The 25,323-nt window shown below is 31.3% G+C and overlaps 1 protein-coding gene across 2 annotated transcripts in view; it reads right to left on the minus strand.

The window, feature by feature from the left end:
* Positions 1 to 514: 514 nt before the first annotated feature.
* LOC139482273 (RING finger protein 141-like) overlaps positions 515 to 25,323 on the minus strand; it is a 30,866-nt gene continuing 6,057 nt past the window's right edge. Inside the window, exons 2-7 of one of the 2 annotated variants that reach the window (XM_071266066.1) lie at positions 24,633 to 24,793; positions 23,764 to 23,872; positions 21,220 to 21,368; positions 17,248 to 17,358; positions 8,132 to 8,214; positions 515 to 4,404 (exon numbers count right to left, since the gene is read on the minus strand). In XM_071266066.1, coding sequence (XP_071122167.1) covers positions 4,403 to 4,404; positions 8,132 to 8,214; positions 17,248 to 17,358; positions 21,220 to 21,368; positions 23,764 to 23,872; positions 24,633 to 24,766 — 588 coding nt within the window. In that variant the 5' untranslated portion in view covers positions 24,767 to 24,793 and the 3' untranslated portion in view covers positions 515 to 4,402. The remainder of the gene's footprint in view (positions 4,405 to 8,131; positions 8,215 to 17,247; positions 17,359 to 21,219; positions 21,369 to 23,763; positions 23,873 to 24,632; positions 24,794 to 25,323) is intronic. The other variant, XM_071266065.1, reaches the window with a different exon arrangement.

The raw sequence follows: 25,323 nt of genomic DNA on the forward strand, positions 1-25,323 counted from the left end.
AAAACCCTGTATAACTAGGTTCAAATTGTAAACTATACTCGATACAAATTTATTCCTTCATAGTGTGTTAATTTACATTTTTTGATTGATTTAAGCCTGCCAATTGATATTTTATCTTATGTTTTTCTATGTTGCGATGTTATGCTATTGTTTCAGAAAAAGGGAGATGGTTTGGTACCATTAAAACGTTTAATCCAGGTGCAAATGTTTGCACCTGTCCTAAGTCAGGAATCTGATGTACATTAGTTGTCGTTTGTTTATGTGGTTTATGCGTGTTTCTCGTTTCTTGTTTTTTTTATATAGATTAGACCGTTGGTTTTCCCGTTTGAATGGTTTTAGTAATTTTGGGGCCCTTTATAGCTAGTTTTTCGGTGTGAGCCAAGGCTTCGTGTTGAAGGCCGTACATTGACCTATAATGGTTTACTTTTATAAATTGTTATTTGGATGGAGAGTTGTCTCATTGGCACTCACACCACATCTTCCTATATTGATATAAGAAACCAAAGAGAAAAAATTAGTCATACTGAAACTTTAATTCTATTTGTTTAATTAATGTGAATTACAATATATTTAATATTCCAATGAAAAATGCATATACATGTACTGAGACACAAAATAAATAAATACAACAAAAAGAATGCCAGTTACAGCAAATTATTAACTACAAATTCAATTATCACAGATATGTGTACATGATACTAGAATTAACGTAGTCACAAAAACTTTAATTGTAAAATAGATCAATAACAAAGAAAAAGTAAGTCAATGAAAACTTCACAAACACATCTTCAAGATAACTAGCAGATGTCTAAAGGTTAAAAACAAAAAGTACACTTATTGCATACAGACACTCAGAAGCACAACTCATAGAAAAGAGTCTGCTACCATGTAGTTATCCATGGCCCCCAGCGGCCAGCCCCCAGATCTTTGTTAAAATAAAAATAGACAATGAGTCAGGTCCTTACTTATATATATGGACACCAATCTGTATCTGATCAAACTGAATATGGCATCAAAAAACAACTGAACAGTATATATAGATTTCTTTTTCTTTGCAGAAAAAATGAATTAAACCTGACATTTAGCATTTCCGAGAAAAAAAATTTGACCCCACTATGGATCTTATTTGAAAAAGTTTGAAACCTATTTTTGATACCAGTTCTTGATATAATTAGAATAATTAAGTTGCTTAACATCTACATTTTTTTAAAATTGAAAAGAAATTTTGACTTCTGAAACTCTGTTCTAGATTTGCCTATTATATTAATTGTAACATTTTATCAACATCTTTTTTTTTCTTTCAATATACAATTTCCTCCTCTATTCTTAAATTGATTCAATATGAACAAAAATTGTGAGGAGTGTATTTTAAAATGTAATGTAAATTTTTTGATACATTTTGTTCAATGTGAACATTCTTGCTGGATTGGGACAAATTTATTCGACAAAAAAACAGAAAAAAAGTGAAAGAACTACACAAGTCTGTGAATTTCAAACAATACATGCAGGATAATCAACAACTTATTCATAAACTTCATTTTACAATCAGAATTATATAGAACTGTTTATGTGTACACACAGGTAGGTTTTTGTCATTTTGTTATATATTCATTTCACTGAACATTTTTACATATTTAAAGATTTAATTGGGTAAGTGAAGAGGATTGCCCTCACTAGGTGTTTTTTTTTATTTTTTATTTATATTAATACATTTTCTGTAATGCTGAATGTCAGATAACTATGTTTTAATTGAAATTAATCAAGATAGCTACATGCTTGAACGAATTCAAAGCAATTCACTTTTTCAAGGGAGAAATGAAATCAACTTATTTTTTAAATTTCGGAAAATCTAGACAATAAGTACCTGTCAAGATCAGATTATCAAACGTGGACAGAGGTTTATTTTTAAGATAAAGAAAGAGCATCTGTAGAAAACTTTCCCTGGAAACCTTTACTATTTCTTTATTAAACATAATGCTAATGACTTTCAAACTATTTCAAAAGAACATTTTCAAGTGTAGCTTAACAAAGAAAGTACTGTTCAAAATGTTATTGGCCTAAATGGCAAAGAACAGTTTTCTTATACGACTAGAAAAGGTATTGGACTTTTCAAACTCTTCGAACCCTTCCCAGATGTAAGACCATTGTTGTTGATAATACAGGTTAGGTAATGGTTCATCAAATGCAGTTTTGCAAACTATTTTTAAAACTTTAAAAGGAAAAGTTAATTATGAATAACAGACAGGCAATGGACACCAGGATATTGATAAAGTATATAATTATGGCCATGTGATTTAAAACTATATGCATGTGCCAGTATCAATAATAGTATGAAGTTTCTTTTTTGAACAACAACAAGAAATTCTAATCAAAATAAACATGAAATATGTAATCATAATTTACATTAAAATATTCATGTACTAACCTTATACTAGAAAACATTTGTATTAAAACATGTGAGGGTATAATAATTATAGCAGTTGTACTGTATGAAAAACAAATCTTTCAATACAAAACTGCATAAATAAAACATGATGTCTTTCTCTATGATAAACACACACTGTGAGTAGGATAAAAACTCCTCCTGCACTTTTATGTTGATGTTGGCACGACATGAGAAAATATTCTTAAGAAAATAGTTCTCTCAAATATGACCACTTATTTTTATCTGCATAATTTTTATACATCGATATATGGTCTTCAATAATTATTGAAATGACAAAATCAAGACGGCTGATAGTATTAATGAACTACATGAAATAACTGTCATTAAACTCTTCAAACTGTAAATTAATTTGTAGAATATTTGAAAATCTAAGAAAAATTTGAATTTCTTCTTAGTATACTTGTATATAATAAAAGAATATGGATCGTTGTTATAGTCTATGCAAAAAATGAGCTATATTCCTGTAAGTAACATACATGATACATCAAGTGAACACATAAAATAGACAATTTTAACACAAATAATTGTCCAAATCTATAGCTGAGGTACAGTAACCAAAAATGTATGGTGATCATCTAGGTAAATTACTTTGTTTAAATTAGTCTGTTAATTTCAGAAAATCTTTTTTGGGGAAAATTTATGACAATAGACATAAGTCTGAAATCAAGCAATTATATATGCCAAGTTAGAACAAGATTGTGTTTAGAAATAAAGGCTAAATCACCTATCATATGATGATCAGTAATATATCAAAAAGCCTCATTTCATGGTTTTATCTATACAATTTCACAATTGTTTTGTTAATGCTTAATGTTTTAACTAAAACAAGCTTCAACCGATGGAATATAACAGATAAAATCAGTGGCAGATCCGGCCCCTGGAACCCCGCCCTTTTTTTTAGACTATCAATGCATTTAAATGGGGACATATGGTTGGACCCCTCCCCTTTTTAAGATGGCTGGATCCGCCCTTGTAATTTACTTTGTATACCAACATTCTGGAGTATATAGAGTATGACTAACTAGTTTTATTTACAAAAACTAAATTATTGCTATAAATTATGGAAAATTTTATTCATATTTGTACTGTGTTTGGAAAGGAAGATAAAAATAAACAGCTGTGCCATGAGCATAATAAGTCATTCACATTTTCAAAGAATGAGGTCTAATTACTTCTAAATGTCATATTTGAAATTTATGAAAAATCCAACAGGAGCATACATCAATAGATATAAACAATTCACCAAAGGTTCATGAGAATTGCTGAAAGCATTTTTGAGTTATTGTCCGAAAACTGGAAAATCCCCCCATTTTCATGAATGAAACCCTGCAACTCAGAAATGTAAAATCTAAAATTTATAAAAATAGAAAGGGAGTTAATGTTCCACATGTTGACGACGGGCTGACAACTGTATACCATAATACATCCCATAAATGAGCATATAATTAGGAATCTGTCAATGTAAGAAAATAATTAATGCAAGCAACAATGACTCAAAAGTTTCTCGTTATGCAATGGCTCTAACTAATGTATCATATCTTTTATTTCTTATATTTGGATTTAATCATAGTACATCATAAATAGCTTGGCGTCTGATATCTTTTTATTTCTAAATAAGTGCAGTCAGCAAACTTTTGCTAGTTGGAAGACCATTAATAAATCAGTTAATTGAATAACAATAGTCTTTTGGTAACTGGTAAATTGATTAAATACAATCAGACACAATATTACCCTTCAAATGTAACATCTCTAACACACACAAAATCTACTGTTTATCACAATAAGTATTCAGCAGTATCCAACGTCATCAGGAATCTTTTCTGTCTGCCAGACTGACCAGGTAACCTTTCACATCTTTTTCATATTCTGTTGTATCTGGTTTTTCTGTTAATACCCAAGTATCTTCCACACTGTTTACTCTTTCTCTACAGATTGGACAAGTCTTACTTGTAACATTCCTGTATACAAAAAACATAAGTAAAAGTACTATGTATAAAAAAAATTCAGCTATTTTTATACCACCGCATTAATTAAACAAGAATGTGTCCAAAGTACACGGATGCCCCACTCCCACTATCATTTTCCATGTTCAATGGACCGTGAAATTGGATAAAAAATATAATTAGGCATTAAAATTAGAAAGATAATATCATAGGGAACATTTGTACTAAGTTTCAAGTTGATTGGACTTCAACTTCATCAAAAAATACCTTGACCAAAAACTTTAACCTGAAACATGCACTTTCATTTTCTATGTTCAGTGGACCGTGAAATTGGGGTCAAAAGTTTAATTTGGCTTTAAAATTAGAAAGATCATATCATAAGGAACATGTGTACTAAGTTTCAAGTTGATTGGACTTCAACTTCATCAAAAACTACCTTGACCAAAAACTTTAACCTGAAGCGGGACAGACGGACGAACGAACAGACGAACGAACGAACGAACAGACGGACGGACGAACGAACGAACGGACGCACAGACCAGAAAACATAATGCCCCTCTACTATCGTAGGTGGGGCATAAAAACATTTGGTCGTATATTGGTATCGATCATGTTGTTGTCATCGGAAGACAGATGGTTTCCTGATAATAACTTTAGTATAAGTATGTAGAAATCAATAATATTTAAACACAAGGTTTATAACCACTAAAGAAAGATTATGATTGATTTAGGGTTCTGGTCCCAACTGTTTAGGAATCAGGGGTAAAAAAAGGGGCCCAAAAATGCATTTTGTAGTTTCCAGACAATAACTTGTGTTCAAGTGTATGTGTTGCAGCAAATTTGTAAAATCAGTGTTTTGTAAAATCCCTGAAACTTCAGGGATTTTGTATAATTACTGAACTAATTAGTGATTTTATAAAATCCCTGATTATGACCAGGGATTTTATAAAATCACTGAATGAATTAAGATTTATTTTACAGATTCCCTGATTGAATTCAGTGAATTTGTGAAAGAAATAATTATTTTTGATTAAAATTTCTTTAACAGCAGTAACATTCAACAAGTTTGAGGTTAAGTTTTTACTTAGTGAGCAATTTCCCCTTAAGGAAATATTATACAGTAGCAGGGGCAGAAAATAATGTTTTCAAAACTTTTCGTGTTGTTTTCGAGACGATGGTTACAAGAATGTTGTAATTTCGCGATGTTTCTAATAAGAACATTAACATTTCGCGACGTCGCTTTAAATGAAGTGATATATTGCGGAATATTCACTGACGTCATAATCAGGTTGCGCGAATTTCAAAAAAGTACCTGCTTTAAAAGCGGCTATGTCGTTTCTAAAAGATGGCCAAATCCACTGAAGAGCAGTGAGATCAAAGGAAATACTGGAGATGAACAAAAATAAATCAAATACAACTTTGCATGACAAATTAAAGAAAAGGTAAAAGACACAGAACAGAGTTCTGACAGTATAACATGGAAAGACGGAATAAAAATTGTCAAGCTTTTTAGTCTGGCAAAAGCACTGAATAACTGCCAAAACTGTTCGGCCAAACGGAATCTGCTCAACTTACTAAGAGAAAGAAAAATTGCAGATTTCAGAGCAATCCTACTATTCGTTGCTTAAACTGTAACATGCTGAATAACATTTTAACAAATAAGACATATTACGGAACAAAAAGACGTGCTATTTTTGATATCAGCACAAACATGACCAAAAACTGCAATAGCTAATTATGAGTATAGATTTTATATAGATTGGACCGTTGCTTTTCCCGTTTGAATGGTTTTACACTAGTAATTTTTAGGGCCCTTTATAGCTTGCTGTTTGGTGTGAGCCAAGGATCCGTGTTGAAGGCAGTAAATTGACCTATAATGGTTTACTTTTATAAATTGTTATCTGGATTGAGAGTTGTCTCATTGCCACTCATACCACATCTTCCTATATCTATTAATAGCTGCTTAACGTCCAACGGCAAATATTTAATTTAACAAAATATATGGCGCGTAGGGTGGCCGAATCGTGTCTAGTGTTGGAAGATTTGAAATCAATACACAAAAGTCATTACTACGGTGTGGGGTACAGCTGTGCAATATTTTTCATGACAAGAACATTTATTTTTATTCATTGATAATGAAGTCAATAATCTGGTCTCTTGGTCTCTGGTTGAGATTTGCCTCATTGGTAATCATACCACGTCTTCTTATTTGTATAAGTATCTCCCTTTTGTATACTTCAATGTATTGAGAGATATAATTTGAAGTATCGACAAATGTACACTAATTGCAGACAGACAGACAGACAGATGAGATCAAAAAGTATACACATGTTAAAACTCGTCGCTGTCAAGCTGATGAGCAAATATGAAGTCATGCAGTAGCGTTGTTTCTGAGAAAAGTAACACAATTATAGTTAGATGATCAGACAGAAGAACAAATGAAGTATTTTCAATATAGCTCTACTTCTAAACAAACAAGTATGTCAGTATTCATACAGTTACGCCGTATGAAAGGTAATGCAAATTATCTATTGATAAATACATCCTTGAATATTATTCTCTAATACTAGCTGCTGTACTTCCTATGAAATGTTATACTATAACTTCATTTTCAGTCGACTGAGGCAATTATGACATGAAATTGCACAAAACAGCTCAAACTATAGAACAAGAAGTACTCTTTATAATCTAAATTTGAAAGATGATTATCTTTTGAATGTAAAAAGAAAAAAAATCCAAATACTTTGGGGCCTTTTAAAGCTGACAGGTTTTGTCATTGTTGAAGGTTATACGGTTGTTAATTAATAGTATCACCTCACTTAATTTATAGTTGGTTCACATTTTGCCATGTCAGGGCCTTTGCAATAATGTTGGCTATCCTCTTTCGGTACATGAAGCAATTTAAAACTAATGTCGGACAGAGCTGCACCTGTATATATTCTATACGATTTTTCTGTTTTGCCGTACATCTGACAAAGTAATCTGCTGGGATCCTTTTTATATCCTTTTTTTTATTATGAAAAGGTTCCTGTCTAAATTCCGTTTCGTAAATGTTTAGCCTCATGTTTAGCACAAATGTTTAGCGATTTTACGAATAAGCATCTTATGAATTTTTATGATAAGTATCAACGCTTTGGAAAACATCTTCATATACTTGATAGCATAGTCGTGTACGGCGGGAATGATAACACGACGTTGGTGCGATTACAACTTTTTTATAACGTAATTTAGCGCCATACTGACAGACGTCGTAAAAAATTAAGGTATATAGCTTTTAATGAAAAAATTATAAAGCACATGGACCCATATTTTTTTCTTTTGCAATCAATCAAGTACTGTTTCAAGAACACTCCACCAAAATTTCAAGAAAAAAATCAACGATCAATTTTTATCTGCACTTCCGAAAAGACGCAAAAATATCTTTTTCGGGTAATTAATACTGATAGCGTTTGACATTTTTAGCCGAACAGATTAATCAATTTTACATAGCTCAAATTATTGTATGCTGGTTTATATTCTGGACGCCAGTCTTTGCTCCTTTACAATATAATTCACTACCAAAAAACAATTATGAAGCTTAGAAATGGAAAAATATTAAACACTAAACTTGTTCAAAGGGTATCTACACGTCTCAATCTTCAAAATCAGTTATCTAAAAAAACTACCATCGCTAACATTTTTAACAATAAAAATCGTGGTTATAACCTTCTATCGATAAGTGTCATGCCAAAAAATGACTTACATGTCCCCGTCTTTCCACCAACAATACGGTAAGGTCCACGGTTAATGGTCGCACATTTTCTTTGAATTTTGAAACTGATATAACTTGAAAAACAAACAGTATTATTTATTTACTCACATGAAACAAACCGGGATGTGGTATTCAGTACTTAGGAGAAACTGGACGATATTTATCTAAACGCACTCAAGAACATCTGTATCATTTTAAAAGACCCAATAAATTCAAAAGTATCATTTACCAACACCTTAAGAAGCACAACCATCCTTTTAAATATTTAGCAGTTCAACCTTTAAAAGTAGTAAATAAGCAGACTGGTGAATCTCATTCAAAGTTTGTACGATCACGGAAAATAATTGAATTAAATTGGATTAAAAAATCACAAACAGTCTACCCTCTCGGTCTTAATGATAATATCATGGGAATTGGTAATATATCTAGAACCGATTCTGTTAACATTTTGGATATAGTTTCTAAAACTGTTTGTAAAAAACGTTCTCACGGCCGTAGAACAAATCGCATTCAAAGAAAATTTCGGACTAATCATACCAATATTTCGGACCTAATTTCTATTTCACAAAACAACGGAAAACATTATCTGTTAACAAAACTCTGTTCATTACCGGTTAATAAGTTAAATAGAATTTTGGAGGATTGCAACACAATTTCATATAGCAGTCCTAAGTATGAAATTGTTCAAATTATTATGGCATATTGTTATTCTAAACTATTTCCCAAAATTGATTGCCCTGAAGATCATAATTTTTTTTTTTATTAAAATAAAGTATGTCAATAAAGGTTTTGATTTTGTAAATATTGCCGGTATATTTAACGACCATTCTGTTAAAGAACAAATTCCTGGATATTTTGACAATACTGAGCTACCTCTTATTTGTCATATTTACAAGAAATCTACCCGGAAATTTGTGTTTAATTATAGCCAACTGTGTAAAGATGTTAATATCATTGAAAATACACCTACTTCCTATTTTGTAGTACCTACGAATATATTTATGGACCCATTTCCCATGTTATAACAGGAGATCTTAACATCGTTCAAGACCGAGATTTAAAATCATTTCTCAGTAAAGGACCTAAATATCGTCCCCCGTCAATTATCAATTGGAATGAGTGTCGTAATATCATCCACGACTCACTCCATACTTACTGTATGAAATGGATAAAACGGGAAAAAGCTGACAAAAAATCTTTGGACTCTTTTTTTAATTCAGTAATGAAGATAGTTGATATACGTATTCAACATTTTAAAGAACATTTTACTATTAACAATAACCACAAAAAACCTATTTCTCGTATCAAACATAAACTAAAAGAACTATAGCCATGAAATTTGTTTTGTCCCGGCCGATAAAGCTGCTAATAACTTATTATTGTTTTGACGTAAATTTTACATTGAGGTTCTGAAAAAAGAAATCACCAATTCACCAACATTCCAACTGACTCCATTTTCAGAAAACGACATCTGTAACAAACATAAACTTTTAGCTACCGCTTTACAATGAAAGTCCCAACTATGTACTGGCTTCCGAAGCTACACCAAATACCTTACAAATATAGATTTATTTCGTCTTCAAGCCATTGTTCCACTACTAAATTGTCTATTCTTCTTATCAGCACACTTGGTACAATTAAAAATCTGATAATAAATTGTTCAAATAAGGCCTTCGAAAATAGTGGAATTAATTACTTTTGGAGTGTCAAGAACTCGTTGGAAGTACTTGATAAATTGCATGCTTATATTGGTGATTTTGATCTGTTCAAAGTTTTGATTTTTCTACCCTGTATACCACATTGCCTCACATTCTCATTAAGAAAAAATTCACACACCTAATTAAATGGGCATTTAAAAAGTCAGAATGTGAATATACATGTTCAAACTCTTTATGGTAATTTTTTAGTAGCAATAAACAAAAAAACTATGTCAATTGGACATGCTTTGATACTATATATGCCCTTGAATTTTTACTAGATAACATTTTTGTTTGCTTTGGGAATTCCGTATATCGTCAGATTATCGGAATTCCAATGGGGACTAACTGTGCACCACTTATTGCGGACCTGTTTTTGTATTGCTATGAGTTACAATTTATGACAAAAATAAGCAAAGACCCATCGAAACAACATCTGATAAACAAATTTAATAATACTTTTAGATATTTGGATGATATTTTGGCTCTCAATAATGACGACTTCAGTATATATATTAAAGAAATTTATCCTGCTGAACTTACTTTAAATAAAGCTAATACTAACAATGACCACTGTCCTTTCCTCGATCTTGATATCTATATCACTAACGGAAAGCTGAATACTGAAATTTATGATAAAAGAGATGATTTTTCATTTCCTAATGTTAATTATCCATTTTTAGATGGTGAAGTTCCCTTGTCACCATCTTACGGTGTTTATATATCTCAACTTGTACGATTCGCTCGTGTATGTAACAATGTTTTAGATTTTAACGAGAGAAATTTATGTATTACTGAAAAATTATTACACCAGGGTTTTCGATATCACAAACTAGTTAAAACATTTACTAAATTTTATCATAGGTATAAGGACATCATTCGTAAATATAGCTCAACATGCAGACTTCTTATACGTTCAGGTATTTCACATCCAATTTTTTATGGTAATATTCTTTATAAAGCACAAAGGTGTCAGTATTCACCTCAAAAACTTACAAAATCTTTGAATAGACTTATTAAGAAGGGATATAGTTACGATACTGTTGTCAGGTCATTAAAGATTGCTTATTTTGGAGTCAATATTGATTCACTTATAGGGTCTTTGCATCAGAACTAAACACATTTATTCAAAAACCAGTTGTTGGCATGACAGGGGTTATGTTCTTCTCATATATGTTATGATGGTATGATACTAAACCCCTAACAGGAAGGATTGTGCCTGATGTTCATATGATGAAATCATAATCTTTCAATCAGTTAAATTGAAGTCTGGAGCTGGCATGTCAGTTAACTGCTAGTACTAGTCTGTTGTTATTTATGTATTATTGTCATTTTGTTTATTTTCTTTGAATACATCTTCTGACATCAGACTCGGACTTCTCTTGGACTGAATTTTAATGTGCATATTGTTATGCGTTTACTTTTCTACATTGGCTAGAGGTATAGGGGGAGGGTTGAGATCTCACAAACATGTTTAACCCCGCCGCATTTTTGCGACTGTCCCAAGTCAGGAGCCTCTGGCCTTTGTTAGTCTTGTATTATTTTAATTTTAGTTTCTTGTGTACAATTTGGAAATTAGTATGGAGTTCATTATCACTGAACTAGTATATATATGTTTAGGGGCCAGCTGAAGGACGCCTCTGGGTGCAGGATTTTTTTCGCTACATTGAAGACCTGTTGGTGACCTTTTGCTGTTGTTTTTTTCAATGGTCGGGTTGTTGTCTCTTTGGCACATTCCACATTTCCATTCTCAATTTTATCAATTTCTTAATTTTGCATATATCAATCTTATTCCGGAAAATGATAATTTGGTTTAACCTTTAACTTGTTTCAGCATGTGATGTAGATGCCATGGATCAAGGGAACGTTTTACAAAAAACCCGGTTAAGTTATGACTTTTTGTTCAAAAGTATTGTTACTTTCTTTAAAAGTCATTATTTATGGATTTTCTGGAATTTTCTCCCAAATATGCAAATTTCAATCCAAATTATCTCAAAAAGTAAGTCATGAAGGTACTTTTTTCTTTTCATATTTGGAAAGTACACATTAAAATTGACCTACTATCAAAATTTTAGGAAAAAATCAACCAGAGATCTCTACTGTATCGTATGCCCTTAACAAATGACAAACTGTAGAAAAATCAGTATTTACAACAAGAGCAAAAAAGTCATTTCAATAATCGAGGGAAACATTAAAATGTAACATATGGAACCAATTTTTAAACCTTTTACTAAAAGCCCACAGAAAAGAAACAATATAAGTTCTTTATTTTTTGGCTTGTTCATTGCTGCAAGTTTTGTTAATCTAAAATCGATTTTACATATATCCATATAGGTAAATCAATTTTTCCCAAATTAAGTTAAGAAGGGGGTAGGGGGGTGAGAAACACATATGGAAAGAGTTTGACATGTATTTGTTTAAGCTATGTCACAATGATCCATTGGCAAATATTACATAAAATTGAGAATGGAAATGGGGAATGTGTCAAAGAGACAACAACCCGCCCAAATAAAAAACAACAGCAGAGGGTCACCAACAGGTCTTCAATGTAGCGAGAAATTCCCGCACCCGGAGGCGTCCTTCAGCTGGCCCCTAAACAAATATATACTAGTCCAGTGATAATGAACGCCATACTAATTTCCAAATTGTACACAAGAAACTAAAATTAAAATAATACAAGACTAACAAAGGCCAGAGGCTCCTGACTTGGGACAGGCGCAAAAATGCGGCGGGGTTAAACATGTTTGTGAGATCTCAACCCTCCCCCTATACCTCTAACCAATGTAGTAAAGTAAACGCATAACAATACGCACATTAAAATTCAGTTCAAGAGAAATCTGAGTCTGATGTCAGAAGATGTAACCAAAGAAAATAAACAAAATGACAATAATACATAAATAACAACAGACTACTAGCAGTTAACTGACATGCCAGCTCCAGACTTCAACTAAACTGACTGAAAGATTATGATTTCATCATATGAACATCAGGCACAATCCTTCCCCTTAGGGGTTTAGTATCATACCATCATAACATATATGAGAAGAACATAACCCGTGTCATGCCAACAACTGTTTTTAGAATAAATGTGTTTAGTTCCGATGCAAAGACCTTATCAGTGACTCAATATTAACGCCAAAATATGCAATCTTTAATGACTTGACAACAGTATCGTAATTATATCCCTTCTTAATAAGTCTATTCAAAGGTTTTGTAAGTTTTTGAGGTGAATACTGACACCTTTGTGCTTTATAAAGAATATTACCATAAAAAATTGGATGTGAAATACCTGAACGTATTAGAAGTTTGCATGTTGAGCTATATTTACGAATGATGTCTTTATACCGATGATAAAATTTAGTAAATGTTTTGACTAGTTTGTGATATCAAAAACCCTGGTGTAATAATTTTTCAGTAATACATAAATTTCTCTCGTTAAAATCTAAAACATTGTTACATACACGAGCGAATCGTACAAGTTGAGATATATAAACACCGTAAGATGGTGACAAGGGAACGTCACCATCTAAAAATGGATAATTAACGATAGGAAATGAAAAATCATCCCTTTTATCATAAATTTTAGTATTCAGCTTTCCATTAGTGATATAGATATCAAGATCGAGAAAAGGGCAGTGGTCATTGTTAGTATTAGCTTTATTTAAAGTAAGTTCAACAGGATAAATTTCATTAATATACATACTGAAGTCGTCATTATTGAGAGTCAAAATATCATCCAAATATCTAAAAGTATTATTAAATTTGTTTATCAGATGTTGTTTCGATGGGTCTTTGCTTATTTTTGTCATAAATTGTAACTCATAACAATACAAAAACAGGTCCGCAATAAGTGGTGCACAGTTAGTCCCCATTGGAATTCCGATAATCTGACGATATACGGAATCCCCAAAGCGAACAAAAATGTTATCTAGTAAAAATTCAAGGGCATATATAGTATCAAAGCATGTCCAATTAACATAGTTGTTTTGTTTATTGCTACTAAAAAATGACCTAAAAGAGTTTGAACATGTATATTCACATTCTGATTTTTTGAATGCCCATTTAATTAGGTGTGTGAATTTTTTCTTAATGAGAATGTGAGGCAATGTGGTATACAGGGTAGAAAAATCAAAACTTTGAACAGATGCAAAATCACCAATATAAGCATGCAATTTATCAAGTACTTCCAACGAGTTCTTGACACTCCAAAAGTAATTTATTCCACTATTTTCGAAGGCCTTATTTGAACAATTTATTATCAGGTTTTTAATTGTACCAAGTGTGCTGGTAAGAAGAATAGACAATTTAGTAGTTGAACAATGGCTTGAAGACAAAATAAATCTATATTTGTAAGGGGTTTTGTGTAGCTTCGGAAGCCAATACATAGTTGGGACTTTCATTGTATTTGGCTCTGCTTGTAAAGCGGTGCCTAAAAGTTTATGTTTGTTACAGATTTCGTTTTCTGAAAATGGAGTCAGTTGGAATGTTGGTGAATTGGTGATTTCCTTTTTCAGAACCTCAATGTAAAATTTACGTCAAACAATAATAATATTTTTAGCAGCTTTATCTGCCGGGACAAAAACAAATTCCTTGGCTAGTTCTTTTAGTTTATGTTTGATACGAGAAATAGGTTTATTGTTGTTATTGTTTATAGTAAAATGTTCTTTAAAATGTTGAATACGTATATCAACTATCTTCATTACTGAATTAAAAAAAGAGTCCAAAGATTTTTTGTCAGCTTTTTCCCGTTTTATCCATTTCATACAGTAAGTATGGAGTGAGTCGTGGATGATATTACGACACTCATTCCAATTAATAATTGACGGGGGACGATATTTAGGTCCTTTACTGAGGAATGATTTTAACTCTCGGTCTTGAACTATGTTAAGATCTCCTGTTATAACATGGGAAATGGGTCCATAAATATATTCGGAATTACTGCAATTACATGAAGTAGGTGTATTTTCACTGATATTAACATCTTTACACAATTGACTATAATTAAACAAAAATTTCCGGGTAGATTTCTTGTAAATATAACAAATAAGAGGTAGCTCAGTATTGTCAAAATATCCAGGAATTTGTTCTTTAACAGAATGGTCGTTAAATATACCGGCAATATTTACAAAATCAAAGCCTTTATTGACATACTTAATTTTAATAAAATGTTTTTTATGATCTTCAGGGCGATCAATTTTGGGAAGTAATTTAGAATAACAATATGCCATAATAATTTGAACAATTTCATACTTAGGACTGCTATATGAAATTGTGTTGCAATCCTCCAAAATTTTATTTAACTTATTAACCGGTAACGAACATTAACAGATAATGTCTGCCGTTGTTTTTTGAAATAGAAATTAGGTCCGAAATATTGGTATGATTGGCCCGAAATTTTCTTTGATTGCGATTACATGCATATCTTATCGTGACATGGAAATTAATATATAAAGAGCAAATAAGTTGTATTATTAATGTGCAGCTTATAAAAGTCATTCATATCCACAAAATAATAATATAGTAAAACAAAAAGACAACAGATAAGTAGAGATAACAAAAGTTTGTTTTGTACTTGAATTTCTTACTTCATCATATCCACCAGATACATGTTTCATAAAGTATTTATACTTTTTCCATTTTTTATCTATCAAATTAAAAGTAAATATTTGTATGTATGAAGTTCTTCCGAATGTAGAGATGCAAAAAAAAGTACTAAAACAATATTCATCATTCAAAAATAAGTAAATTTCTATTATCATTTATAATCTCTGTAAAATAGTTTTAAGTTAGTTATTTATTAGTCAAATATATTTCAAAATCATTGGTCTTTTTGTATTTAATATGAAAAATACATTTCTATTCTCAAGATTAAACCTTTAATCAGAGATTTTACAAAACCCCTAGCAATATTTTCAGTGATTTTTTAAAATCCCTGACATCACTGTCAGTGATTTTACATAATCACTAATTATTCCAGGGATTTTTCAAAATCACTGATTAAACAAATTCACTGTAACATATGCATCTCTCTGAAATTATACCACAGTTTCCATACTACAAAGGGATGGTAAGAATTGACTTTGGAGGGTTATGGTTCAACCCATTTAGGTATAAGGGGCAAAAAAGGGGAAACACAAGGTTTTTTTTGGTTAAAGGACAATTGAGACAATTTAAAAGCAGTGTAAGGGAGGTAATGAAAATCAATTTAAAATAACAATGTTTGGTTACCTCCCTTACACTGCTTGTAAATTATGAATTAAGAAATGATGATTGTCCTGAAGTTGTTAGCTGTCAATTTATTTTTAGCAGTTACTATTAATTACTAGAAATTTTAGCCATGACTGTGTTTGCCATTTTATATTTTAAAACTTTTATGATGTATTTAAATGGCAAACTCCATTAAAAATTTGAATTTAGATACTGATCATTTCTTGCGGGAAAGAACTTATTTTTGAAATAAGTTAAAGGGGGAAGTGAAAAAAAATTGGAGAGGGGAACAATATTTCTCATTTCAGATTTCAGAAATGAAAAGAAAAATTTTGGGGGGGGTTAATATTCAACAGCATAGCGTATTACACAAAAGCAAAAAAATAGAATATAAATTCAAATCATATAACCAATTTGCAGTTCTTTGACTACACTTATTCTGTGTCAGAAACCTATTATGTGTCAAAAATTTAATTACAATCCAAATTCAGACCGGTATCAAGCATGAATATTGTGTCCTTTTGACCCCAGCTTTTCAGGGTTGGACATCTGCAGTTGTATCCAGTTGCGCTCATCGAAGCAATTTATTCCGATTGTAAGGGATCTTAATTCCAGAATGTTTAAAGCAACACCTCCAAAATTCATAATTGATCTGTATTTTGCTGTAAGAAGCATTTTGTATAAGTTTCATAGCATTTGGTTGAGGCAAACTAAAGTTAGAGAATGGAAATGAAATATTTAGCAGTTTTTAGTTTTGTAAAGAGATATGTCGCTAGAACAATAAAATTGACACTTTAAAAATTCTTATTTGATCTGTATTTTGTGGTAATAAGCATTGTGAATAACTTTCATACCATTTGTTTAAAGCAAACTAAAGTTAGAGAACAAAAACGAAAAATTTTGCAATTTGCCCAATTGTAAAGGGCCACCGTAACTGTATAACGGTTTAATAGACCCCACCAAAATTCATACCTGATCTGTATTTTGTGGTAATAAGCATTGTGTATAAGTTTCGTACCAGTTGGTTGAGGCAATCTAAGCTAAGAAGAATGGAAACCAACTTCTGGTTTTGCCATAGTGTGTTTACAAGCCTATATAGGAAATTTGTATTTCGCTGAATATTTAATTTCGTGGTTTATCTGTACCAACCAAATCCACGAAAAATTGGTGTCCAACAAATAATAATGAATTCACAGTACTTACCATTCCTTTATACATTGTTCACAGAATCTATGTGTACATGGGAGTATCAGTTCTGGTTTACTTTCCATACATATGCAACATTCCTCCTCTTCCTCAGCGTCATTTCCTGATCTGACAAATATTACTGATGTTATAGATAAACATGCTTCTGATACTTGCAGGTTTCATAAGAGTGAGAAAGGGATATTAGCTTTAGATGGACATGAGTTATTCAATTTTCAATATAATAATAAAAGAGCGTGTATTATTACTATTTAAATGAAATAACAAGAGTTGATATCAAGGGATATATCTAATTTTCACAAGTCATATAATAGAAAACCTATTTCTCTTATGGTCAATACTCCAAATGTGTAAATCGAAATTCCTAAAATGTTGATCTAGTCTTTTGTACATTCCAGTATGAGGTCATGTGTCCTTTTACAGTGTAATACTTTAAAATCAGACATTTTAAGACTATTTGTATGCTACAGATTCATATAATAGAATTTGTTGACAAAAAGAAGATTGTCAGGTGAAATGTGCCAGTGCTTTGTATATTATTGAAAAAATCACAATGTCTATTGCCATGGACACAATGTACATTGTCTTAACATTTGAAAGCCACCATTGAACCAACTAATAACCAATGCAAATGTTATACTTTGACTTGAGATGCTGGATAATCCAATCAAATTGATGCAGATTTCCGTATCACTTTTTTATATCACACTCAGTACAGTGTGATATGAGATATATCAATACATGCTAGAAATAGATAACAGGTCACAACCATAAGAGAATTTTTTTTTTATAATTCTTCTTAAAAGTACTTCTAAACAGTTTGAGCCTATCTTTTACAGTTTTTTAAGATATAAGACAAAAACAGGACAATATTCATTTGAATCAATAACTCCTATATAAGAAGAGGATTTGAGTTTAGTGTGGTGTCCATTAAGCTGAACAAGTATAACATTATTGACTGGAGGCCAGCTGAAGCCATTCTTAGGGTGTGGAATTTTCTTGATGTTTTGAAGACCCATTGTTGGCCTTGGGTTGTTTTCTGTTCTTTGGTCATGATGTTGTTTCTTTGACATATTCCCTGCTTCAATTCTAAATTCTATTTTATATAATGTTGCACCAATCAGATTTTTTTTTATCTATCATGGTTTTCAAAGACTTAAGGGCATACAATACAGTTACAGGGGAGGTAATGACGTTGCTAACATAAATTGATATTTTCGCGATGTCAAACTATGACATATTTGATTTGGGTCATGGGGGTTGTATAATATAAAAAGCATAAATAAATGTACTACAAATAAGAAAATATTCAACTGTATCTCAAGATAAAGAGCCTAGTGAATTTATTTTTTTTAAATTGTTGAAATTAAAATCTGAACTATGTAGTCACAATTTAGGATGTATAAGATAACATAAAATTGACAAATACATCAACTGTTGTTTGTTGAAGCAGCACAAATAAATACCAAAAGCTGCCAATTAATATTTTATAAATTTATTTTCATCATAGTTAAATTATTAATCACATGCAGTAGAGGTGTTTTAAGAAGATAATATATGCAGACAACTACTGAGTACTGTTTTATTTAAACTCATGATATGTACACACAGATTCAAGTCGTTGAAAACTAGTGCCAAAAAGGGATTAAAATACATCATGTACATGTTTTACTGCAAAATGCAGTTTTAAAATTCATTGATGGAAAGCTACATCAGGGAGCTGATATAGTTTGTAATAACATTTGGAAGCCATGAAATTTGTTTTAGTTTATAATGCTGCATACTCGTTGAATAGGAGGATTCATATCATAAATTTTGATTTTGAAACTGAGTGAGGACAATGGAAACTATTTTTTTAATTTTCTGTTTATATTGTTGGGTTATTTAATTGAATGGTTTGTCAAAAAGTGAATAAAAATTACTTGAGGTTGTTATACTATTATAAACTTTGTGTGCAACATGAGGGGGGGAGGGAGTTCTTCCTCATAATTTCCAAAACAAAAAATTTAACCCTATTACATGTAATTGTTTTCAGAAACATACAGGAACAGTATTATTTTACAATAATAAATGATGCCATCTCAAGATTAATCAGAAACAGCAGACAACACCTTTTGTTATTTCACTTTTGGGAAAAAATCACTTCCCTTCAGCAGAGACAATTTTTTTTTTTTTTTTTTTCCCCTTTCCAATTCTGAAAAAAATAATTTTCCCTTCCCTTCTAAAACAAATATTTTTTTTTTCACTTCCCTTTGACAATGTTTTTCTTTTTTTTTTAAATGAGAAAGAAAACAATTTGTACATAAAAATAATCATCTCGGCATCTTTCAGGTTTTTTTTACTCTCTGTCAACATTGTTTTTCAAAACAACTTTTAAAATTTTGTATGCTGAACAAGACTTTTAAAAACCTCTGTCACAAGACGAGATACACCATGGAAACTAATTTACACTCGATCAAAATACGAATAAGATTGCAGAATATTGTCTCATCTTTCGAAACCACTTTTATGTAAAATAATAAAGCTATGAGATGTAACAACACATGTGTTTATGAACCGCACTATTTATATAGACTCAGCTGTCAATTTTGTCAATATCCAGTTCTATTTTAATGAAAGTTGACTTTCGTTTTGTCGACCTACATACTGCAGTACAGCCTTTCAATGAAAAGAAATAAAATCCGTAGCACTACAGACTCATGAGAGTGTCTAAAACGATGATAAAAAACTCCGACTCAATTGGTAATGAAAGGTTGACTGTCAAACGGCAACGAGAAATAATAATTTACAGTCGTACACCTGATGGCGACAATCAAAGTTTTGATTTCAGGTTGTTTTACAAATATAAACTTTCTCACAACTCCAAAATATACGGACAATCACTACTTTTGTACAAGTTAAACGACTTTCATGACCGCAGGTTAAGTTTTCTAAATGTTTCAACTCGAAATGAAACTCCTGACCACGATTGTTTATGATTCCGCCATTTTGTTTTTCACGAGGTTTTTTTTTCTTAACAATCTTTGAAAAAGACATATTTTAACAGTGTTTTTACGCCCGATACTAAAATATCGAATGCATTTGGTGTTTATCATAACATCCATGGAGCAACGGGGCCAAGAAACATGTTTAAACATTATTTTTACTGTTTGCACTGTGACCGTCTAAAAATAGAAATCTATGTATCCTTAAGGATACATTCGGCATCTACACCGGTGTGCCAAAAGGATACATTCGGCATGCGCGTGGGTGTGCCAAAAGGATACATTCGGCATGAAAGGGTTAATGGGATAAGATTCAGTTTTCGACTGATATTTTATCATTCAAACTCATCTAAGTTGAAAACGAGTTCATGGACCCAACTGTTTTAAAATACCTCTTGGTTTGATAAGGTAAACAGATTATGTGTGCCAATTTACATGAAAACGTAAATAGTAAATTGAACAAATTGAAGGGACACTTATATAAAACAGAATTTACAAAATAATTTAAAAAAAAACAGCATGTTTAAAACAAAAAAGTTATGTATTTCTGTTGAAAGGAAAAATACGTCCACAAATCCGAACTTTTAGCAAATATTTAAAATTTGGACCTCATTTTACTCAAAAAGTAGCACATGAAGGTATATTTTTTATTACATATTTGATTTAATCATGCGAAAAATAGCCTTTATGCAAATTGTCTGAAAAATTTCAATATAGGATCAAAACTGTATCATATGCCCTGAACAATTTGATAGAACCCAGAAAGTTGGACAAACATTTTTCCTCCAAAACTATATGCAAAATAATTAAGTCCATCTATAAGAAATTAAAATTTCTGGAGCAAAATATTGAAAACATTTAAATATTTAACTGATAGATTTTATAGATAGACTCTAAATATTGCCCTCAGAATATTTCCATACAAGAATTAAACATAATTGAGCCCAATAAGTTGGCATTTATGAATCTATATTTTAATACCTACTGTTCAAATATGACTGAAGCACATATATCCACACGACTTCTATCTGTTGGCAAGGCTGATACTTGTTCTGTTATTTCCTTGTATATTTCTATGTACTGTTTTAAGGTTAGGAGTCGAGTTGATAGAATATGATTTCTGATTGCATGAACCTGGAAAATTAACGTAAATATATGTATCAGTATAAACATTGATTTTGTTATCAATATATAAAACTAACCAAACTGACTTTTATTAGTGTTAACATATAATAGAAATAAAACAAATAAAGGTATCCATTCATGACATTAAATCAGTACATTCTCAGCAAAAAGCAAAGAAGCAGTGCTTTTATTATTGTATTTCGTCTCAAATTCACAGTGAAGCCTACAACTCTCACCTCACTGCAAGTTAAAGGCTGCCTAGAACTGGTTTGAGTAGAATTCCTGGCAAAATAATTTGGGTAGACTTTGGGGCATAACTTCGTTCATATATCACATAAAATTGTCAGGCGTATAAACATGATAAACACTGATTATGTATTAAATAATGTCTTGCACTGTAAACTGCATTAACATTTACCAAAAATAAAAACATTGGAAACACAAGGAGAAGTGAAGATGTCTAACACTGAAAACAACAGGCTTATCAACACTATCTAACAATACTAATAAATATTGGAAATTAGAATGTTTTTAGAAAAAATCACTCCAACAAAAAATTATTTGACTGAAGTAAAGGATAGATAATTTTCTATAATTCATTTTTTTTAAAAACTTTTTATATTAGATATAGGAAGATGTGGTATACCCTAAGTGCCAATGAGACAACACTCCATCCAAGTAATAATTTATAAAAGTAAACCATTGCAGGTCAAGGTAGGGCCTTCAACACAGAGCCTTGGCTCAAATGGAACAGCAAGCTATAAATGGCCCCAAAATTTATTAGTGACATAAACAGACGACAACTACTGAACATCAGATTCCTGACAGGTGCAAAAAATTGCAGTGGGATTAAACATTAAAATGGTACCAAATCTTTTCCCTTTTCTGAAACAATAGTATAACATCACAACATAGAAAGACACACTTATAAGATATCAATTTGAAGGCTTGGTAACTCAATCAAACCAGATGCTCTGCAGGGCGCAGCTTTATATGACCAGAGGGTGAACCCTGAACACTTTGGGCAAGTATGGACACAATATTTAAGCTTGATACAGTTCTGAATTAGGATTGTGATTAAATAGTTGACACAGCATAGGTTTCTGACACAGAATGAATGTGGTCTAATGAACTAAAATAAATTAATTTTACCTATTATGGTCAAATATCCAAAATCTAAATACATGAATACATGGCCATGGATTGATTCAGCATATCAAAGAATCCCAAGAATTCAATATTTTATGAAATCAAAGTTTATCTTTGGACCCTTTTGACCTCAATGTGGACCAATTTGATAACAGGGCAGAAAAATCAAAAATCTAAATGCATGGTTAGATTAAACAAACCAAAGAACCCCATATATTCATTTGTACAGTGTGTGTGTCATTTTGGTGCAGAGTTGTCTCATTTTCAATCATACCACATCTTCTTTTTTAATATTCAATTTTTTTTTTAAATCAAAGTGAACAAAGTTAAATTTTGGACCTTGATTTTGACCACCTTGAATACTGGGCCATTAATCAAAAATCTAAATACATGTTTAGATTCAGCATATCAATGAACCCCAAGAATTTAATTTTTGTTAAAATCAAACTGAGTTTTATTTTGGACCCTTTGGACCATAATGTAGACCAATTTAAAAACGGGACCCAAAATTAAAAATCTAGATACATGATTAAATCATTATATTTATCTGGAAACCATCCGTCTTTGAATGACTCTGACGACGACAACAACAATGTGATACCTATGTATGACCAAAATTTTTTAATTTTTGCTGTCGTATAAAAACGTTGTGACACAAATTAACACACAATGTTAACACTCGACTTTTTACAATACTTGAAAAGGATTTGAGATGAATAAGTGATGCATCTAAAAAACATTCATTGTAACACTATTCTAACCCTAAAGCAATCAATCAATCTATCTACTCATAAAGCAATATATGTTGAACAAATTTCAAAATTAGGTGAGCACTAGTTTTGTAAAATCTAATCCTATATTTTTCAACAATTTTACCAACGTGGCTATATTGTGTTTCCTTCTTTACTGACAATGACCAATGGCTAACATTGTTTTGTTGGTTGATTAATTGTTGGTGTTCTCTTTTAAGCGCCACTTTATGACTTTATTGTGGCAGTCAGTTTTTATGGGTGGTGGATGCTGGAATGCCAAGAGAATACCACTGACCTTCAATAGAAAAACTGACAATCCTAGTGAATTAAGATTGGAATCTAGTGAACCCACATGAGAGGATTTTTAACTCATAACCTCAGTATTGACTGGCTAGTGATTACAGTAGTAGAACTACTGAGACCACTTGGCCATCGAAGCCCATTAAATTGTTTTGAAGTAAACATGTACAATGTGAGATGTAAATGGGATGATGGTGTCAAACCTTTTTACAGGATATCCTGACTGTAGTCTTCCAGAACACTGAGGTATCTGTACCATCTTGTACAGAAAACTTCAACTGTTTACCTCTCTGGTCACTAAATGAAGAGGTTCTGGAAAACAAATATCATATCATTATTCATCACCTTGTTCATTTTTTTGTGATGCTCTATTGTGTTTTGTTTTCATTTACACATCACAACATATATATAGTACAATGTATTTATGTAAAATAATTTACTGATGGTTTATCTTATAAAGTCTTCCAATTTCTTGTTTGACTCCCAAGAAACTCCTTAAGAAAATCTACTATGTAAGACATTCATTTAAATTTAAAATCATCAATATGTTATTGAAGAACAAAAAAGTGATTACAGTTAATTGTAAAATTTTCTCCTGCACAAAACCATTTCATCTAATTTTCAAAAAATCTAATTTTTTTTTGCATGGCACGATAAATAAAGTTAAGAGTGTGAAACAGCTAATTCAGCATTTTTTTACTTATAAAGAGACATAACTCCAGAATGATGAGAGTGACAACAACCAAATCAGATCTTTGGAAAAGAAGGAAATACATAATTCGCTCGGATTATTTACATGATTTATGTTTATTACCAAATACAGGTCATTCAGAAAATTATATAAGAGTCTATAAAAATTGACCACACAGCAAATCATAATGTATGTTAGAGAGTCATACTGTACAATTGTACAATACTTTCAAAATTATAATATCGACTGGTTGGTGTGATCATGCCAGTACACTTAAAATACTTTTGACTGTTTTTATCATTTTATGTCCTTGTAAAACAGCTAGTTCAGTTAATGTTTCATTTCTTGTACAGATTAATATCTATTTTACAATTTACTTACATTTCATTTAATTCTAAAACTGACTTGAGAAAATCTTCATATGAGAGATGTGCTATCCTTTTGATAATACCAATATGTGAATGAAGTTTTTTAAAGACTCTTTCAGGATCAGGTAAACTGTGTCCATTGCCCATACTACATATTTTGCCTTCACATTTATTCTGAAAAAAAGATTGCTAATATATATACTATTCAAATACCAGTCAATTTGGCTTTTTTCTATTTGATTAAAATAGTGCATTTTAAATTGATCCTCTGTTGGGTCTCCACTTCTCCCTATTCAGCTGTTAGATTGAAGTAAGTTAAAATTCTTTTGGTTGGCATTGGTGACCACTGCATTTTGAATTGTCACTGTTTTAACTATGAGACAAAAAAACTGCAGCCAGCTGGCATAAGGGAAATCATTACCTCAGTTTTGATGATAAATATTTCAAACTGATGCAACTTAAAAGGGACCTTTACTAGCTATATATAGTACTCCAGAATGGCAAGATGGAATCGCGTTAATCAAATCTGACCTCAATTTTGGTAAGTTAGTTAATTAATGTATCAACGTTTAAAAAAGGAAATGACCATCACATGTAGATGGTAAATCAAGAAATTTTAAAATAGAAACACATAAATTTTTACATCATTTATCAATCAATGAAGAACCACAACTACGTACTGAGCAGCATAAGTAAACAGATCA

The sequence above is a fragment of the Mytilus edulis genome, chromosome 7, assembly GCF_963676685.1.
Source record: "Mytilus edulis chromosome 7, xbMytEdul2.2, whole genome shotgun sequence".
NCBI lineage: Eukaryota > Metazoa > Mollusca > Bivalvia > Mytilida > Mytilidae > Mytilus > Mytilus edulis.